We start from the raw sequence: 21,821 nt of genomic DNA, 5'->3' as shown, positions 1-21,821 counted from the left end.
CTAGGAGCAGTGAGCAGCTGTGAGCAGTTGCGGGCTGGGTGCCTTGCTAAAGGACGCCTCAGTCTTGGATGAAGGACTTGTCTGTATAGGTTCATTTCATCCTTCCCTCAATTCTCCCTGTCTTCCCTTCACCTTCCTTCTTACCTGGTTACTCAGTTTGGTTTCATGGCCAACTCCCAGAGTCCCGGTGGTTACAACCTTCTTCCTCCATTTCACAGTTATGGAGGCCACCGTGCTCCTGGGAACACTCAAAGCATCAGAAATGGTTTTCTGATCCAGGACTCGACACAACTGTATCACAGATCTCTAAGTTGAGTTCTTTGGACTTCATGTCTTGTGTGTGCCTTTCTAAATATGTCCAATCAGTTTAATTTGCCACAGGTGGACTCCAGTCAGGTTCTAGAGGATGCACCTGACCACAGTGTGGGGTGCCACAACAACAGGTCTGAATACTTTTGATTAATGGAGAAGAGAGAAGCAAAAAAAAAGTTCTGATACACAAATTTGTGTTCAATTTTTTGACTTTTTTCTTTTCGTTCTCTCTTTATGGAGAAAGAAACTTATAATTTTACCAGTTTGGGTCTTGAACAATTATCTAAGTGAGACCATCTGAAAAGTATCAAGGGGAAAAGTGCTAATGGAGTGAAAGTGCTTATAACTCAAAGACATCTGAAGGCATAGAAAGGCTGGGAAACACTGGTTTACTCTAACTACGCATTGTATTTCATGAAGTTGTTCAATGTGAAGTCATATATCTGAAAAGTAACTACAAAATGTAGTGGAGTTAAAAAGTACAACAATTTCCTTGTAGTAGAAGTATAAGATAAAACTGAAAGTAGGCTACGTCAAATGTTCTCAGTTACTTTTCACCACTCATATACAAATTGGATTATACGTATTTAAAACTGATTCCCAAGGGAGGGAAATAAGTTAAAATAAGTTGGAAATAGTTGAACTGAACCTTTTAAGAGCTCACATAGCTTCACCATACACGCTCCATCATTTATATATTTTATATTCAATCTGGTGACAATGACAGACTTTCTTTGGACACCTATATGACATTAATATATTACCACTCACTCAATTCCCAGAAAACCTATCGTAATATTGATCTTTTCTCCAAGCGACAGTCAACAGAGTTAGAAGAGGAACTCACCTCTGACACTGGTGTGAACTCATTACAACCAAATGTTCTGTTTAAACAAACCATGAGTGTGAAAACAGTGACAAAATGAAAGTCATGATCAGAAGAAGTACATCATGATTCATTTGGATAGCTGTTACTGACTATTGACCGAATTGAAAACAGGAACACATTGTATAAGAAAATTAAACTGAGAAATGTTTTGCTGAATTGTTTAAGACAGTGATTGTCAAAGTTTTGAGTTGTTACGTTAAAATCTACAAGGCCAATCGACGACGTTCAACCTATAGCGTTTAAAAGTACCGTTATGTTTAATTTAGTAGCTTTTCAAACCAGCTATTTCCAACTGACAATATTTAGATGGGCTCGTGGTCTTCAAATAATACTGAGAACTGTAAATATCCCCCCAAAAAAATGTAGCTTAAAGTGAAACAAATGACACACGACTGTTGTTTTTTTCTGTAAATCGTTGTTTTCTGTATCAGGCCCAGTCAAACCGCTCTCTCTGCAGTCACCGATACCATATCGCGCATGCGCAGACTGGCTCCTCGTTCCCAAGCGAGGTGGGTGGGAGAGGTTTGCGTCGAGTTACCATCATCAGATATAAAACACCGGAAAACGGATAATTTTGTTTTCAAAATAAAATCAAAAAATTCTATTGTGGCAAGAGCTTTCTGCTTTTGTTGCAAAAACATATGTACCGCAAGTATTTGTATGCTTTATGTTGAAGCTTTATGTAGCTGCTAAAGTTTTATTTTTAATCTCATAAACAACGAATTGCAGTTGTATAACAATTAATTTACTAAACTTACATACGTTTGAAACTGGCTATTCCTAGTAGCACAAATTGGGCTCTTTCACCGTCCAAGATAATCAGACAGCATAAAACTGCACCTCATCTCTGGTGCAAATAGTAGGGAGGCGTTGGAAAAATAACTAAGTACAGTTACTCAGCTGTACTTTATCTGTACCTTTTGATTTTATACTACTTTATACATGTATTTCACTAGGCTACATTTCAGAGAGGAACATTGTACTTTTTAATCCACTACATCAATAGTATAACCTTAGTTACTTTGAAGATTCAGATTAATAACCCAAACGTATTTTAAAAAAATGTAATCTTTCCCTAATTAAATGTAATTTTAAAATTCTTGTCCTTTAACCAGAACATACTGGGGAACTAACAAAACGTGACAAAAGGTGGAAGCAATTTTTTATTTCAATTTGAAATTGTGAGAATTGACATTCTGGGGCACATAGTCATTGACATTTTTATTTACCACGTCTCAAAACATAATTTATTCGAACATTTATTTGGGTATTTGCAAATAGTTAACGTGGGATTTTATATTGAAAACCATGACCGGAAATCATGTCTTCCCTTCCAGCTAGCTTGACCGTGCTTCTGAGGAGCCTGAGCGCGGCCGAGCAGGAGAGAGTGGCAGTGAATGTGTCTGCGGCAGCGTTTAGCATTAAAAAACATCAACTACGGCTGAAGAAGAGAGGACCAAACCCCGCTGCAGCTTGAGACGACCTCGGCAGACCATGGACTATGATAAATTTTAACCAGAGGCTGGTAACGGTGGGCTGTTTTGACGACAAGCGGTTTATTGAACATCTGTAGAGCATAATGAGGGCATCCGCTATTCTTTACGGTGGTTTTTCCTCCGAGGTTTAGTTAGACGCAGAGTGACAGTATTTATAAATGCGTCGCTTTTAGACAATCTCTCAAGGAATAGACACACCGACGGGACACAGCCTGCAGATATTTAGTTAATTCCCTCCTCCCATGGACCCTGGGGAACAGTGAAGTCATTTGAGAAGTCACCGGAGAAGAAGACACGTCTTAATCATCTCGATAGTTTTACACAGTTCTGCGTGGAAAATCGGCTCTCCCGTCCACCAGACTCCCCCCTGCTTTCTTTCTATTTTTAAATCTTACATGGTTTTGTCTTTCTGAGCTTTCATCGCCAAAACCCTCCAGTGGGCATTTCCCCCCCCCCCCCCCGTTAAAGGATGCCGGATCAAATATCGGTGTCCGAGTTTCTCTCGGAGACAACAGAGGATTACAATTCCCCGACAACATCCAGCTTCACCACCCGACTGCAGAGCTGCAGGAACACAGTGAATGTACTGGAGGAGGTAAGGCCACGGTGTCAGCCTGCCTGTGAATGATGGATGGATGGATGGATGGATGGATGGATGGATGATTCAAGATGGCTAATTAAACAACAGAATCAAACGGAGTAGATTATAATATAAAGAAATATATTTTAATGAAAACACACCAGGTTTTGATGGTGGGATGGCGTTTAAGTACAGTCAAGGTTACATGCAGTCAACCTTAAATTCAACTGGTGATGTTTGACAGCATAGAGGCCCAAAAGCATTATTACGTTGTATATCTGTCTATAATTGCACCTGTTGAGCTGCAGTGTCTGTTATTTCTGATCTTGCACACGTATTTTAGTTCCTCATCTGATGCAAAAATGGACATTTCCCCTCTCTGTGGGGACTGGTTGTGCAGAGCCAGTGAGTGGTGAAGGTGAACCCTCATCTTGTGTGTTTGCTGCTGCTCTTTCTTGCCAGAGATGTAGAGTAATATAATAGAGAGGGGGTGGGGGTGGGGGGGGTGGATGGCTTTGGTGGAAGAGTGCAGGGAATAGGAGGATGTGCACTCAGGCCTGGAGCTCTCTGTGTTCACTATTACATAACTCACAGCTTCGGAGCATGCTGCCAGGCTGTAGCAGTGTGTGTGTGTGCGTGTGTGTGTGTGTTAGACAGAGAGAGAAAAACCTCTTCTGGTCACTGGCAGTCAGATCTGGATTGAACTATTTCAAGATTACAGAGATTCCCTCCTCTCACACAGGCCAGAGTACATTTAAAAATGATAGATTTCTTCTCAAAGCAGTGAAAAATTGTGCTGGAACACACCCAGAGTCGCACTCTATGATGATGCTGTGTCACCTTTGATTATGTAGGAGGGTTGTAATAAGGTCAGGGAGGTAGGCTCTGATATATTTGTGTGTATGTGTGTGTTTCCCACTTCCCCTCACCCTCCACTGGCATCCTTCCTGCCATGATTGAATAGAGCATCAAACACACCATCGCTGTTGTACATTAATGCCAAAGCATGACCTCATTTCCTTCTTTAAAACACATTTAGCCGAAGACATGAATGACCTCAGACTCACAGTTATAGGTGTAATCTGTCATTTAAAGCTGAAACATTACCCAACAAATTTATTTATCATTTTCATTCTAAAGCAATTAATGGGGTTTATTTGTAGCTGAATAATTGCACAGCTCATATGCAAATATTAACATTAGCAGGACAGTAACCACAGATGGTTTGTTTAAAGGAGGAAAAACATAAGCCTAGTCCTCTCTTCAACACAATAACAGCTCACAATCTGTGCTATCCATCACTTTTAACTTCAGTCCTTTACAAGTTTATTATATTGTAGCAATAGAAAATCCAACAAAACAGAGCCAGGGCCGTGTTTACTGTGAACCCGGGGCACACTTTGTGTCTGCTGACTGTAACAAGGAAAAGGCTCACATCGTGAATCACCTCTCTGGCTCTGTGCCTCAGAGCCGAGAGACTGCAGCAGCACAAACGAAAAACATCTGTTAGAGAGGGCCGCCATGTGCGCTGGGCTTCAGTAGCCGCTCTGGAATTTTTGCACAGAGATCACATGACAAGGAAGACCATTATACTGGCACCAAAGAGCGAGCATCATGCTCTTCAGTGTTTAGACAAAAAGGCAAGATGCTCCTGAAACATCTCGGAGAGGATAATCAGCCGCTCGGGTTACTCAAACTGGGATACACCCATCAGACGCAGGTTGTGGCAGAACACAAGCAGCAGACATCCAGCCTACAGTCATGAGTGCTGTTAGATTAGTGTCTGTTATATAAAATTCACTACCCTGTTTGATCCCTGCGTAGACATGCAGGGACCCAAAAGAGCCTCCTTGAGATGCAAAACTGCCTTTGGCATCACTTTGCCTGAAGAGGAGTTTTTTTTAAAATGCCCTGGATTTCTGCTGAGCCGCCGAGTTCCTGTCCTCAAACTGAGAGCATTCACCCCCTTTTTTTTTTTTTTTTCTCCAAGTCATTTCCTTGGTATGTTGACAAGGTAAATTATGCAAAAGTACGGCAGTGAATATTTAATGCTGTAACCTGAGGGGGAGAGTTGACTCCGCAGGAGAGTTGTCATTCTCTGCGTGCTTCCACTGAGTCATCTAGATGTGCAGAAAAAAAAAAAAAAAAAAAGTCCTTGCAGCATCATGTCGTCTTAATTCAGTGCCACACATCAATTACTGATCAGTGCATGAAATGACACAAAAGTATTCATGAATCACCAGCCTGCATCCTGTAGCGTTTTTCTCTCCCTGGGGCAGCAGTACAGCATTCAAAGATGTTTACTGTTTATACTTGTATCAGTGCAGAAATATGGAAAACAATGAGCAGCGAGATGGGGAGATAAAACCCTAAAAATAACCTCTCTGGCCCGCTGTCTTGATTACTTGAGACACAGGGGATGGGGGCATTGTGTGTAACTTGTGTGTGGGTGGCAGACCAGGAAGCTGGTTGATGTGTCTGGGCTTTTATTTTGGTGACATCTTTGGTGTAAATCAGTCATTGTTGTGATGTTCTTTCTTTTCCCCACTGCATTTCCCAGAAAATCTCTGAGCGGAGGTTGGATTTTTCTGTGGAAGTGTTGGGTGGGTGATTATTTTTTTGTGTTTGTTCATCCAGATGCGAGAGATTATAGCTGCAACTGGGATTTCCATTATTGATTATTGTCAAAGAGAACAGTAAATGCCCTCCCATGTTCCAGGAACACAGAGTCTTAGAATTTATTATTTCAATTACGCTGATGAGAAGCAGAGAAAAGCTATAAAATCTTTGGATTTTAGACACAGTAACCCAAAAGATATTTAGTGTTTTTTTTTAATCTGTAAAAGGTTTAACAAGCATATTGCACAGAATTTCATTTGTTAATTCATGCTCCGAGTATTTGATTTCTCAGAACCTTGTGGGCAGATTGCCATGAAATTTGCCGACGAGAATTATGCTACTAAGGGGATTTGATTTTTTTATGAGCCATGTCGTTCTCTACAGTGCCACCATCAAGTCAGCTTTACATTATTTATTTTTTTTGGCCGTCACTACAGGTAAAACCTCTGAAATAGGACTTTTATATTTGGAGTATCATGAACATATTCTGCCAGGAAAGGTGTTTTTGAATCTTAAAAATCTCCTTTCAATGTCCCTGCACGACTGGTAAACAGCTTATAACAATTAACCACATGATCAAATTATAATTGATCATTTTCCTGCAAGTTAATCGACTAATTAGTTCAGCTGGTGCGGAGCCGATAACAGTCGCTACCAATTTCATCTATTAATCCCAGACGTACGCCATTGATCAGTTATTAGTATTACGATAATCTATTAATCATTCAGGTTATTATTCGAGGAAAACCACTAAACCGTTGTCTGTTTGAAGCTTCTCTAACATGATGATTTACTGCTTTTCTCTGTTTTTATTGTTGTAAACTGAATATATTTGGGTTTTGGATAATTGCTTGGGCAAAATAAGACGTTTAAAGACGCCACCTTGGACTCTAGGAAACATAGAAGGACATTTTTATTTATTATTATTTTATATTTTTATTTATATTTTCTGACACTGGAGGAAGAAGGAAGAAAATAATCAGCAGAACAATTAATTATTTGCAGCTTTAGAATAGTAATATTACTCTTGACTTGGTTTTCTCTTTCCTCTACACACACTCAAAGAAAAACCATACAACACTGTGTATCAGTAACTGCGATATTAACATACAAAATTACCAGCGCATCTCTAATTTCTTCCACACACACATCACTCAAATGCATCACAAAGAAGAGCAAACACACTGGCCTGAAATAAGTATAAAAACTACCAGGCAGATTGCGTTTGTTGTTCAACAGCAAATCTGACATTTGCTTATATGAAAATGTCACAGGTGATTACTCCCGCTTTCTCCAGTTTTTTCTCTCACACAGCTTATTATTAGCAGCAGGCACTTGTTATTCCCCTGTGGGGCGTGTATTGTCGCTCGCTCTCTACCCCACAGATGGCACTTTGCGTCATTGGGTTTGCTTTCCCTAAACCACACAGAGCCACGGCAGTGATACAAGGGAAACCCTCACTGCATTGGCATTCCTTTGAGCATGCCTCTCACACCACATCACATGGGCAGGACCAGAAAAATGTTGACTTTTCACAGTCATTCTATTCAAGCATGGCTGGGCTTGACCTAATAGGCAGAGGTCTTTTTATACTTTTTTACTTTTATATAACAAGCCTTTTCAGTCCCGGCTTTTTTAGCTTGCAGAGAGTTTGATGTTATCCCTTATTTGAAAAAAGAAACTGCTGAGTGAGGAGTTTTATTCATTTATATTGGAATGAAAATCATCGCCTTTAAGTCGTCATTCTTTCATGTAGTTCGTAAGTCCAAGGAGTGGACTTAACATTCCTACCATTCTTTTAAAAGCTCCTGTGTTTATTTACTGTATGTCATTTTAGAGTTGCCCTGACTCCTATCAACTGTTGGATCTCTCAATGTGGAAAAAACAAAACTCATCCGTACGGAGCCGTTTGAAGATTTTAATCACTACAAGAGCAAAGACATTTTTTCCGATTGATGGCGGGTCATGCATATTAAAATCTGCTGGTGTTTGGTGGTGCAGGAAGAACTGGAGCTGATGAAATGTAGGTTTTAAAGCATAAAAAAAAAACAAAAATCAAGTGTTCTCAGTATTCACTTTGGGGTGTCACAGACATCTGTGTCACATTCAGTTTTTTTTCTGTGTGGTGTGGCACATGTTGGCCCAATAGTCACTATTTATGGGCATTAACTCTTTCATTCACTCACTACAAAAATGAATTCTAATTACTTGTCATATTATTTCCCCATTAAATCATTCTCAGTCTATTAAATGTCAGAATATACCGAAAACTGCCCGTCACAATTTCCCATAAACCACGGTGAGGTCTTAAGATGGCTTCATTTTGTCCAACTAGCAGAAAATACTCTGTCTGCTGTCATGTATTAAATAAAAGGAATTTATTTATTTTTTTAAATTATATCGCTCAATAGAGGAATCAATCTCTGCACCTAAAGTCAAAGCACCTAAGGCCATTAATCAATCTCCGAAACTGTTATTGAACTTAATCAGTCAGTGGAGGTTAGAAGATGTCTACTGCCTGAATCTGTAATAATACTCTTAAATGAAATGAGAAACAAATCAAGAACGTAAAGTAGAGCCTAAAGAGAGAATTTCATAATCCACTAAAATACTATGTTGGTGTTGTACATGTGTAAAAACTGCACCCAAGCAGCATCCAAATAGTTTGCAACTCCTCCACTGGATATAGGAGACGCATTAAAAATAACCAAACAACAAAATATTACGTAACTGATTTTTTTTAACAATAAAACCCCCATTCAGTAACTTTTAGAGAAATCTACTCGATTCACAGAAGAGTTGTTGTTTGTCCTTGAGTTCAGATTCAGAGCGGAGACTAAAACATACACTATCTGTTAATTATCGTAGCTCCAAGTTGTTTTTCTGAAAAGTGCCTGAGGCTGGAGCCTTTATGACATGTTGTCATGTGAGGCTTCGTCTCTGTCACATGTAACGTCAAGTTCCACCAGCAAAGAACTGCAGAGAAAACGCTTGATTCTTCTTCTTCAGTTCTTAGATGGCGAAGTTTCACCTCTCAAACGGGAAACTACCTGAATATCCAGTGAAATAAGTGATTTTCAAGCGAAAGGAAGTTTCACTTTCACCTCTGTCACGGCCGAGTGTTTCACCTGTTGGCGCCTGTTTATTCTGTCACGTACTTAATTAACACTGAATACATCTGTGTACCATGTGCTTGTCTGTGAGTCAAGTGTTGAGTCCGTAAGAGGATTAAAAAGACTAAAACCGTCATATTTTGCTGCATTGTGAGTTACATTTAGCATTATTATCAGATACTGTAGAAAAAAAATAAACCGGCTCATTATTTTGCCTGTCAAAGAAAAGCAGTTTTTTTTCCCCCATTACCTTAATTTGATTAAGATTGATGTTTTGGACCGCTTTTAGTACCGTACCCCCCCCCCCCCCCCCACAAAAACAATGAATAATTCACAAGGATGAGACAGGTTTTTATCATTCTTGACTTTACATAACAAAACTGAGTGCTGGCTATTTATGTCTCCATTCTGCAACATTTGCGACTGAGGAGCTCAGCTGTGTCGAGATTCAATTATTAATGAAGTTATGGCTTTTTATTCATCATTTGTCCCCTGTGTCACCAAACCCAGTGAATCATATTGTGTGAGTGAATGGGAGCATTTTGTTTTGTCCCCTGGCAACATGGCACATGACATCTTGTTCCAGTTAAATAGCACTGTAAAAAAAAAAAAAAAGGCGGTTTAAATGGTGATTTCCAAGATTTTCAGTCTCAGTTTTGACATTTTCAGAACCAAGTAAGCTGCAGTCGTCATAGGGTTTATTCACTGCATTCCCCATAGTTAACACAGTAATATAATACTGATCCTAGTGATCTGATAGGTGAAGGTTTCTTATCCAAAGATTTACATATCTGCTTTTCCGTTTAAATAGCAGTTAAGTGTAAAATTGACTTATTTATGTGTGGAAATGTTTCAGGCTGTTGCTTTAAATTAAACTCAAACAGATAGTTTTTCTTTTATAGCGCTTGTTGTGGTCAGTATAGGGCTGAAAAATAAGACACAGGAAGTCAAAGTGTCAAAGTTTTGGGAGAATTTAAATTTGAAAACGACTCCACTGCCGTGTTTTAGCTGTTTCTACGTGCTAGCAAAGGGGCTATTAGCCGGCTAATTAATAGCGCAGACGAAAGAGCTTTATTGAGCTAGGACAAACCCCGCTTCCCCGTAGCTTAGCTACCACATCGCCTCACGCTCCGTTTGCTGGGTGCTCCTTACAAAATGGCGACTGAATGGAGGAAATTCCAGGTTCTGAGTAAATGTGATGTGTTTAGGGAAGGTATGTAGACCGCAGTTGTAAGTTCCAAACATCATTACAGAGATACCTCCGGGAATGCAATGATTATTACAGAGCGATGATGCATCAAAGAGCATCCAAAGGACGGAAATCTGACTCTTAAGTTTCCCCCCCCAAAAATACTAACAAACCTCGGAGCCATTTTCTGATTTGCTCTCTGACTCCCGCAGCAGGAGGTGAGACTGTGTTGTGTTGCTTGTTTGTCGGCTTGTTTGCTGTCTGTGGCTGAAATCTGATAATCGGTCTGTGGGCCACAGCTGTTGGCCTACCTTCCTGCCACAGCTGCACTGCGTATATCATCAAGGGCTATTAGCCGGCGGCGGATTAGCCCCAGACTAGACCCTGCTCCGGCACTCTGATCCCCCTGCTCTTCCCCAGATTTAGGTGAGGAAGAGTGGGTCAGTGTTCACATCTGTCTGCTGCCGTTCTCACGCGGATGGATGGTGTTAAGGTCTCCCTCCTTTTCGACAGCCATTTTAATCTCCGATGGGGCCGGGCGTACTATCAATGAAGCCAGGATGCATTTACATGACGCTTTTGGAATTCTTGGATTTTTGTTTAAATAACATCAGCTTTCAAATGATGGTTTCTAACTATTATTTCTATTATTCGAGGTACAATACAGTACGTAACAATTTTTGTCAGCCATGCTAGTGACACTGATCTAGGGATGGCGATGTTTGATGTTCGGCCGCTTTCGTTCAGAAATGTCCCAACGACTATTGAATGGATTGGATTTGATACAGAGAGTGTTGAACGTCTGGAGTTCAGCTGTAACAAAACAGCCACAGATCTTCTTCTTCCTCCTTCATTCGCCTTTTGTGTTTGTTTGTCTTCTGTGATTATATCAGCGCAGTGGTAACATTGTTGTTCTCAAGGATGGCCCTGCAGAACCGGGAGACAGCGTTGTCCTGTGACGGCTGGCTGTCTTGTCGTGTCCTGAGGGGTAAACAGTGCATCTCTGTCTGTGCTTGCTTTGTTGGTGTTTGCCCCTGGACCGTGTCTGTCTGTGTGTGTGTCTGTGTGTGTGTTTGTGTGTGTGTGTGTGTGTGTGTGTGTGTGTGTGTGTGTGTGTGTGTGTGTGTGTGTGTGTGTGTGTGTGTGTGTGTGTACCAAAGCTAAACAACACGATGCAGCCTTTCAGTACCGAATTTGAATGCTACCTTTCCCAGAACAGCCAAGGGCCCGCTGAGATCATTCAAGCTTGCATGAAAAGCATTGATGGTCCTTCAAGACAAGCTGTTTACACCTTTTCCTAATGCCATTTAATGTCAGGGAAAAGTGTTAGATCACCTTTTCTACATCATGACAGCAGCTGTCAAAGAAACTCACACTCTGAAAATGGGGGGAAATCCAAGTCTAAATGTGCATCAACACAGTTTCCTTGAGTGATTAAAAGCTTTTGTTAGTTGTCACAGTGAAGGCGTATTTCTGTTCCTCTGTATGTCCAGTTGCTCAAATGTCTGAACATCCAAATGGCCCGTGGGAGTGGATACACCTGTGGTTTTGGAATAGCTGGTCTCTCACCCAGCAGAGTCCCATAAAGTGTGAAATTTGAGACTCGTCTGCAGAAAAAACTTCAAGGAATGCCATAAAGCGCTCTGCAGAGTCCTCGCCTGTGACTTTGGCCGAGGACTCATGACTGCTTCAGGAACGTTACTCAGAGGTTAGAAAAAAAAGAATAATGTTACTTCTCCTCGTGCATGTTTATCAAAGGAGCACATTCCTTGGCGGCGTGCCCCAAAGATTTACAATGCGGGCGGCTGGTTGGTAGGAAGTGTTGCTGGCAGACTTATCAGCTGATCAATGATAAGCGAAGGATTAGTGATAAAAGCTTGGAGTAGTTTATTTTAGTTTTTGTTTAATCGACCTACACGGCGCTGGTCTGTTACAAAAGACAAGTCTTGTTCTTTCGCCAGCTCATCTTGTGGAGTAATTCTCCTTCATTGGGTTACGCTAACACTCACCATGTTGATGTTGATGTAATAAACCAGATTTTCTCATTGTTTGACTTGATTGTTTGTAACAGCTTCAACTTCAATAATAATGTGTGTTTGTAATCTGTGTTTTTCATTAACAATATGACGTCAGCCTGGATGTGGTCATGTTGTGATTTGTCATTGGACCTAAAAATAATTACTTGATCAATTGTGTTTGGATGAAGGATGGAAGGTTAGCTGGCAGCTGTTTTGATAATCTGTTGATCTTTTCAAGTCATTTTCCAAGCAAACATGCCAAACATCAGCTTCCTAGCTTCGTATTTGTGAGGATTTGCTACATTTCTCTGTCTTATGTGGTAGCCAACTGAATATTTGGGGATTTTGGACTGTTTGACAGGACAAAACAAGTGTGTGTAAGATGTCACCGCTGACATTTTTCATTGTTTTCTGTCGTTTTATAGACCAAAATAAGTTGGGAAAATAATGCATTGCAGCTGTATTTGGCATTATTTGTCATTTCATGAACTAAATGATTAATTAAAACCATTTATCAATTGAGCAATTGGTAATAGCCAGTCACAGCTCTGAATAGGAAGTGGTTTTGACAGTTTTGAGGTACAGACTTGTCCCGAGACAAACAGTCTCTTTGCTCTGCTGTTGGTTAATTTCAGTGACAGAGGATGCTCGCTATCATTTTTTAATCATCAGCGGTCAGATCCTCCCACTACTCTCCTGTTGATGGTTGTAAATAATCAGAATAATCTAACAGCTGCTTCAAATTCAATAGTTTCCTGACTGGTAAACATAATACACATAAAGGTATGCTGCTTGTATGATGTTAAGGGAGTATATAGTCATTGCAGCAGTGTGTGGGTGTGATGGTGAAAACATGCTGGTTGCTCGAAACAAGTGGTGGGCTGAGTGAGAGCATGCATCGCAGGGGGAAGCCGCCAGATCATGTGTGAATGTAACACCCTTGCATGCACGGCTTGACTTTTCGCCCCTGTCGCACGCATGCGCCTCAGCTCCTGCGCCTCAGAGTCTCTGGAGGTGTGCTGCAAAGAGTCGGCATTCTCGCAGCTCAGAAAGCCGGCTTCATCCACCGCGTGGCCTCACCGAACCCACCGCAGAGGAGTGCACAGCCGAGCGGCTCCTTCCTTTCTCTGGGAGGCCAGAGCTGGAACCTAATAGCCTCAATATATAATGGACTAATCTCTGACTTGTATTGACTTCTCTCAGTGGCCAATGACATTAGCAGGTCAAGATTTGTATTACAGATACAAGCCGGTATATCAGACGCTATATCAGAGGAGTATACCGGGGATTTTCCATGCTTTATAAACACATAAACATCATATTCTGTCATTTTACCGAAGCATCACATAGGATTTTAGCAGCTACTGCTTTCAGTTCATTTCAGCGTAAAATGAAACTCAGCTTTGATCATTTCCAAAGTAACATTATCACCATATGACAGCGCAGTTGACAGCGGTGACTGTTGAATTTCGTTGTGGTTTGAACTTCCTTGTGGGACATTCAAATGCTAATGAGAGGGTGCCACAAATGGGAAATGAGAGTTAGCTGCACAAAGGCAACACATGGGGGAGATTTGTTGCTTGAAAATCTAATGTGGAAGATTAGAGGAGGCTGTGCATTGCAGACGAATATCATACCATGATCTTTTTGTTAATTTCTCAAGATAAAATGGTTGTTGGAACATATTGTTAAGTCAGAGCGTTGGTTCTCTGTAGACCAGGGGTAATATTACATATGGGATCTGATATAATGCAACCAGCTATTGTGTGTTAAAAGCCGTGTAGATGTGTAGGTCAAGCACCGGATGTGCAATAAGTAACGACTTAATAAGTAATATCTGATTATTGAAATTATTTTTTTCTTCCTAAATGTGTAATTTTCTGATTATTGAACCATTGAATTATCAGGGACATACCTCATATCACAATATCGAGCCCCGGCCTGAGACAACAGGCAGATGTGAGCGGTATGAAAAGGATTATACCAACTTGACAACTTAGAGAAAGAAAAAAAAAGCTTTAAATCCTCTGACTTTTCACACCAGCAACAAACATACGAGCAAGACGAACAATTCAAATCGGCCTCGTTTTGCCTACTGCATTACTGCTCCGAGGTCATTCAACTTTAATTGTTCTCTGTGAATTATTACCCATAATATATCAAGCAAGTTTAAGTCACTGAGTTTTTTCATACAAACTAAAACCTGGAATGTAAAGTTATCTACAAACACAATAGTCCTGCATTATGGATTTGTGAGTAGATGAATGGACACAAAGCATGGACTCAAGTGAACTGTCAGCATTTGACCAAATTGTTGCTATTGATCACTAACTCTCTATCAACTTCAAAACTCAGAAAAAGATGGATCCTCACTTAATCCTTGTAATTTCAGTTGCCATGTCAGATACACTACAGCAGTCATGTGGTCGTCCTGATACACCTCCTAACCAAAACCCAAACCACTGGCAGTCGATCACTCTCTTTCAGTTCTCTCTCTCTCTCCATGTGTGTGTGTGTGTGTTTGTGTGTGTGTGTGTGTGTTAGAGAGAAAGAGAGAGAAACAAATGGGCCATCTGACCTCAGCTGCTTTTGGAAATGTTACATCCTCTCATTTTTCCCATTCCGCAGGCCCAGAGAAAGGGATGTGCATTTGTTTCCTGCCAATGAAAACGGCTCCCCACCCTTCCTGCTTGAGTCATGCCACATAGACTTGACAGACAAACTCACTTGACAGACAGACTTATCTTTTTCTGCCACTTCTTCTTTCTGACATTGCTGCATTACACTTCTTTTTTTTAAAAAAAACTCATTCTTTATAGTAGTTGTTGTGTAATTGTGAGCCAGAACGGAAATGTGATTGCATTTCTACATGCTGGTCAGTCCCCTTCTAAAAATGCCACTGGTTTTTCAGCCCTGTGTTTTGGCTCTGGGGAAGCCATTTGATCGCTGAATCCCTTCCTGTTTTCTTCTTCTAGGAAATAATTTGCATATTAACAATTCTGAGAACTTTAGCGCCCGTCTCCGTTGGGTTAGGAGTAAAAATGCCACAGTGGCACAGCTGAGTCCCAGAGAGCTGCTGACAAGCGGAGAGCTGGCTGGTTAGTCAGAGCAGCTTCCCGCAATCTCCACGGTGAAGAATGTTGAGCCGACGCGTGAGACAGCCGGATCACATCTCCTTGGTAACCGCACAGTCGCCCGCCGGTGTGATGCCAATTTTGCCGGGCTGCAGGAGGAGCGGAGCCGGGAAGGATGAGTCCAGGCAGGAAATGAGGAAGACGACTTTAACGTGCCATGAAAGTGACAGAGCAGGAATCTCAAGAGTGGATCAAGAAAAACACCTCGCAGACGTCCAGACAGCGTGTTGTTGTTATTCTTCAGCTGACAGCGGAGAGCAGTTGGTGTCATTAGACGGAGTGCTGCCGACCCAGGACAGGACACTGTCAAGCCTGGCCGCTTCCTGCTTCCTGTCAAAGGACGGCTGCAGGGGAAACGGCAGGGCTGCTGGGGGAGGATAAGGCCTCGGGCAGGAAGCGTGAAGCTGAGGCAGCCTCCAGTCAGTCATGCCCAGTCACTGTGGCCACCAATTTCCCCCTGAGGCTTGTGGTTGTTTGGGAACCAGAAAGTCAGCCTCATTAACCCCACTGGTCACATGGGTCACACATGGTTCCTTGATATTTTTAATTAAAGTTTTAGTCAGAAAAAGTAAGAAAATCAATCATTTTTGACATTTGAAGATGTCAGTTTGGGCTTGGTGTATTTAAAACACTTGTCTTTTTATGGATAAAACAATTAATCAATGCATCCAAAACATATTTGACAGATTAATTGATAATCAAAATAATCCTTAGTTGCAACTGTAACATATTTGTTGTTGTTTTTTTTAAGTCTTTTATTTATACTTCATTGAATAATTTTGAGTTTTAGACAGTTTTAAACAAAGACAGCATCCACTGAGAAGAGTGTTCATGTGCCCAGAACATGATCAACAATGAGACAGATCCATATTTTGTTTTATAGATGCTAATGTTGATACTCAAAACAAGCCTCAGAATCTGTTGGTATCAGTCCACACGGCCGCATCAAAACCTCTCAAATATCGGCCCACGACCGACGATTTCCGCTGAACAGGATGAAATTCCAGGGATGCGTTTTCTGCCTCCTCGCCTTTTTAATATGAGACGTTTCAAGGACAAGTCACTTCTGACTTTTGGTGCTCACGCTCTTGCCAAAACCTCCTCATACTGAGGCGCCGTGCACTGCCACCACCACCACCACCCTTCACCTCCCATAACTTGACCCTTGACCTCTTTGGCTCCATCTCTGACAGACTTGGACTTAAAAGCATTCTGACACGGACATGTTGACTTTCACGGCACAAATGGCTCCTCAAGAGAGATATTTCTCAGTAGAATAGCACACGGCCACGAAACCTACTTCATCCTTTGCTTCATTTTCTCAGCAGCACTAAATAAATCATCCGTATGCATCACTTGCTGTAGGGGTGGAGAGACGAGCGGCCGCAGATGTTTTGGCATTGTCACTCTTGCTAATCCCCCTGGGTTGAGTGGGAGCTCGCAATTGGTTGCTGGCAGATAAAAACAATCCTTTGACTATATTCAATAGTTGTCAGCCTTTTGGAAAGCAGAGTTTGGATGCATTCTTGCCTGTTGCCAAGGGCTTGCAAAGACTGTGTGCCAAGACAGGGCTATTTCATTGATTTTTTTTTTTTTTTTTCACCCTCAAAAGCTGAGAGAAAACAGCTTTAACAAACCACCTCTCCAAGTTACTTAGTGCCGGCCAATGAGAAGATATTTATCGTTTATCTTCTGTAATAATTTGTTTCGACTTTGAATAAAAGTGCTCAGTCTTTTTTTTATTTTTTTTTTTTTATCTTGTCCAAAGCCGCTACTGAACTAGATCTCTTGTGTGTAGTAATGTAAGGATGTACGACGTTACGGCTGAATATTTAATTAAGAGCACAGAAAGGGTGAATTATGGGTGACCCTTGGGGTGGCGGCGTCAGCTGCTCTCAGCATGAGCGCCGTAAAGGTCAATCTGCTCGCTCAGCCTGTTATGTGTGTTGTGCTCTTCATCTCCTAATCAGCTCACATGACCGTAACTTTCGAATAACCACAGATTTATTTTGGAGGCGTTTCACTGCAGACTGACTCCTACTGAGTGACGAAGGCGGCGGTTAGGGGCAGCTTGAGAGAAGACACAGCTTGTTGGTAAATGTGCCGGCTGTTAAGGGGATCTAATGTGTGACTTTTGCGGTATAACACAACATGTCTATTCATTTAGCTTGGAGTCGCTCAGAAGAAAAAAAAAAAAAGATTGATTCTCTTTCAGCTTGTAGAAGACGACTCTTTCAACTAACAGTTATTTTCATCATCAATTTGTCTGCTGATTAATTTCTTGATTAATCATTTAATCATTTACTGCAGTCTTTGAAGTAATGAAAAACGTCCATCATAGTTTCCCATAGCCCACAGTGAAGTCTTTGACATCTTCAGGGTTCACCAGAACCCAAAGACATTCAGTTTACAATAATAAAAACAACACAGAAAAGCAGCAAATAAATCACATTGAAGTGGCTGGAAACAGAAAATTGAAAACGGCACTGAAACAATTAATGTATTATCAAATTGTTGGCAATTAATTTTCTTTGAACTTAGTGATCCTACTCTACATTTTTTAAAAATCTGATTATAAACCAAAGAGAAGGGGCGTCGTGTAGTGTAGTGGTTTAAGCAGGCGCCCCATGTGTAGAGGCTACAGTCCTCGCTGCAGTTGGCCCCGGTTCGAATCCCGCATCGGACGGCCTTTCGCTGCATGTCATTCCCCCTCTCTCTGCCTCCCTGTTTCCTGTCACTCTCCACTGTGCTGTCCATTAAAGGCATAAAAGCCCAAAAAAAAATATATATATATATATATAAACCAAAGAGAAATCCATCATATTATACTTACTTCAAACATGTGGTGCTGGAAAATACTGCAGAAGTGATAATAACTGAGGGACAGAGAAGGAGATGAGATTTTTTTAAAGTTAAAAACAGATAAAGTTATTTCATTTGGGTGGTTTGCTCGTGCTACCTGGCTATTAGCTGTGTTAGCAATTGTTAGCAAAGGCTAACAGCGGTGTTAAATGTATAGTGACAGCCAGCACACTCACAAATCCTACTCCACGGTCGAAGAGCAGGATGAGCCTCCAGTGAAGACGGGCTTTTAGCTCAGAGAGCTACAGTCTTAAAGCAGCCTCGTGACACATTTTACCTTTGTCAAATAAATTGCATCCATTTGGATTTTGCACTTGCCCATATTGCAATTTCGATAGAATTTCGATTGATATTTCAGCCCTACTGCGAGACGCGCCAGTTATCAGTCAGGAGAGAGGCAGAAGGTTTTTTGAGTAAAGCGGGAAGAGGAAACTGCATTGTGTCGACTCCTCTGGTAGGAAAGCTGACGACTGCCAGCGCCGGAGCGATGATATGATAATGAATACAGAGACTTGTGAGGATAGCAGTGAAGCAGCGTTCCCTATAGGGAGACATCAACTCATGATAACAGAGAACAGGGGTTACAAGTAACCTCAGGTTTTGAGTGAAGCTTTTTCATCCTATATCGTATGTTTACACACTGTTTGAAGATTTTCATTATAGTAATTATCAAAATAATATGTATGTATATACACAGAGACAATATTGGCCGTGGTGATGGTCCCTATTAAATGTTCATTTTGGGCCATTATTTTGGTGAACAGACACGGGGTTACGCAGTGAGGCAGTGTGGGTAGGTACTGGGCAGCAGTCTGCTCCCATGTGCAGGAGGATCAAAGGGCCCGGGCCTGGCAGTAAGGGCCCTGCGGCGACAAACTACTGCTGCCATAATTGGGGAAGAGCCATGTAAAACTGTCCAGGGGAGGCCAAGGACAGCTTAATTATGTTGTGAAATTTAATTAGCCCACTGTTGTGTGTGTGTGTGTGTGTGTGTGTGTGTGTGTGTGCGTGTGTACGCCTCTGCTCTTAACCAGCTGACCTTGATGTAATGGTGTTTTTGCTGGTGTTTATCATCTATTATGAGCAAACACGGCAGAGTTATGGTTCCATTCCCCGTGGTTAAAGCAGGCTGGATATGAAATGTTTGCGCTGTCATGATAAATTTAATGTGAATTCAGCAGCAGTGGCTCAGATTTGAAAATCATTTCGCCGAAAACAGGTGATGCAGGTGGGCGCCTGTGTTGCTTGCATCCGCTTTTCCTGAGCGCATCGAGTCCACCCGACGGTCTCGGCCTCTCCCGCGGTAAATGAAACTAATAGATGTCACACAGGCAGATGGAGTTCAGTATGACAGCTGATTTTCAGCTTGTTGCTGTTGCTGTGCGCTGAGAAACACGTCCAGTGTTGTTGTAGCTGCACTCTCCATGCATGAAGCACATCCAGAGGTCCTGCAGCACTGAACTCTCGTAAACAAATAAACATCCTCTTTTCATTTCATCACTCTGTCGTCGCTGATAATAATCAAGGAAATACTATTAGTAAATAACTGCTGGAAACGTAGGGGTTTATCACTGCATTAGATATATTTTGGACAGATAGTAATGGTGGTTGAACTGGAAGGGGGGTTTGTATTGATAGCAGCATGAAATGCACGCGAGTAAAAACTCATTGATTAGTATTCACTCTATTTATTGGGTGTGGGGTCACTGTGGGGCATATTTCTGGTCGGCTCCATGATCATTTCCAGCAAGTGTTGCAGGTCAAAATCGATCTTCTTTTTTTTTTTTTTATTCTGATTGCTGTTTTAGCACTAAAAAAAGACCTTAAACCATTAGAAGAACAACATTTCTTAACCAATTATTCTTGGAGTAATTTGGAAGGTTTTCTTTAACTTAAAAGAAATCTAACATCGTGTAAAACTGCCGTCTCTTAGAGGCTTTTAAACCACTATTTAGAGAAGGTTTACATCTGCAGAGAGAAAAATTCTTCTGTTGTTATTCTGTAATAAATGAATCAAGAGCATTATTTACTGAGAATTGTACTTGCTAAGAAAAGTTTTTTCAGAGGCAAAAATGAGAAAAAATAGAAAGAAAAATGGCACAAATTGCAAGAACACAGTCCAAAACGGTGCACAGAGGCAAAGCTTTGACACTGACAAACAGAAGAGGGAGAGAGAGAGATTTGAAAGGAAATGTAGATGAAAGAAGAAGAAGAGAAAAAAACCAGCTGAGATGAAAGTGAAATCAAGATGATAACAAGAAAGGTTTACAAAAAATGAAGGGCTATAAAATCTAAAAGGATATAATCACATATTGAGTTAAGAGGTCGTTAAAATGCAACATTTAACTTAATTTAGGATATCAGCAAGAGTCCCAGATGTATTTTACTTGTGTTTAGATTTAATCAGGCCACAAATCAACCACAGACACCGGTCGGTTCAAAACACAGTTTCATTCACCAGCTCAGAGATTAGAGGACTGAATTGTCAGCCGGTGATGTGACTTCTATCTACGACGTGTGTGTGAATGATGAGGTGTGCGTGACTGCGGTGTAACTTGAGACGTCGTCGCTGTTGTGTTCTCTGGCAGGGGTGAGCTGAGTTTCTCTTCTGTTCGGATGATGTTTAAGTTGAATTCTCCTGGTGCAAAGCAGCTTTTTGAGGGGGGGGGGGGGGGGGCAGATGTCTAAATGAGTTCTAGGGTCACAACTGCACGGCTTTTGTCTTAAATGGCTTTATGGGATTTTCTCTAAATATAGATACGCATTGTTGTGAAATGAGCAGCTACTACCACTAGTACCGTGATCTATAGCATCTGTGAAGTCTTTTTCTATTTTATATTGGTCATTATTTAGGTGGTTTGGCATCTAAACTCTGAGCATTAATCTCCGAAAGCGCGAAGGAAGTGAGACAGATAACTCACTCTAACAATAGCTCAGTGGCGGTGTTTATTTTCCTAGCGTTTAAATGTTTCATTGTGAATAATTGTCATAATAAATAGCCTAAGCAGGATAGAATTGGATACACTGCCTATTTATTTTTGCCTATTAGGGAGCACAAAGGGTTTTCTCCAGCAGCCAGCAGTGTTGAAATAATGATTTATGCCACATTCAGGTCAAGCACTGCATTGAGAGCGCTCTGTCTACATTAACTTTATGGAATATGCTTTGAGTCACTGAGCAAATATTAGCTCTTGTTTTCAACGCCATTTATATAAAGAAAAAAAGGGCTTTTAATCTCCATCTTTGTCGTCTTTTGATGTGATTGTTTTACAGTTTGTGGTTAAAGAGGGAAACCACTTTAAAGGTGTTTAAGAGCATCCTTCTTCTCCTCCTCTTTTCTCAGGCGTTGGACCAGGATCGAACCTCCCTGCAGAAGGTGAAGAAATCGGTGAAGGCCATCTACAATTCAGGACAAGGTGAGACCGTCTGTTTCTAAATTAATCAAGCCTGAGTGTGCTTTAGCCAACAGTTGGGTGCATGTTCACTGCCCTTTCCAACAGAAACCCCCAGAGGAAAGCCCAGGATTTCTTAAATATCTTCAATAAAAAATGAGGTTTGCTTTATTTTTTATTTTTTTTGTCTGGACCGTTGCCTTTTGTGGGACAGATG

General features: G+C 41.2%; 1 protein-coding gene across 5 annotated transcripts in view; it reads left to right on the top strand.

Moving 5' to 3' along the window:
* The first annotated feature begins 2,556 nt into the window (after nucleotides 1-2,556).
* Nucleotides 2,557-21,821, top strand: part of asap1b (ArfGAP with SH3 domain, ankyrin repeat and PH domain 1b) — a 54,954-nt gene continuing 35,689 nt past the window's right edge. For 4 of the 5 annotated variants that reach the window (XM_056364803.1, XM_056364800.1, XM_056364802.1 and 1 more), the window contains exons 1-2: nucleotides 2,558-3,292; nucleotides 21,556-21,628. In XM_056364803.1, coding sequence (XP_056220778.1) covers nucleotides 3,167-3,292; nucleotides 21,556-21,628 — 199 coding nt within the window. In that variant the 5' untranslated portion in view covers nucleotides 2,558-3,166. Of the gene's footprint in view, nucleotides 3,293-21,555; nucleotides 21,629-21,821 lie in introns of all 5 variants that reach the window. The other variant, XM_056364804.1, reaches the window with a different exon arrangement.

Source organism: Seriola aureovittata, chromosome 20 (assembly GCF_021018895.1).
Source record: "Seriola aureovittata isolate HTS-2021-v1 ecotype China chromosome 20, ASM2101889v1, whole genome shotgun sequence".
NCBI classification, from domain to species: domain Eukaryota; kingdom Metazoa; phylum Chordata; class Actinopteri; order Carangiformes; family Carangidae; genus Seriola; species Seriola aureovittata.
This window is presented reverse-complemented; position numbering and strand designations above follow the sequence as displayed.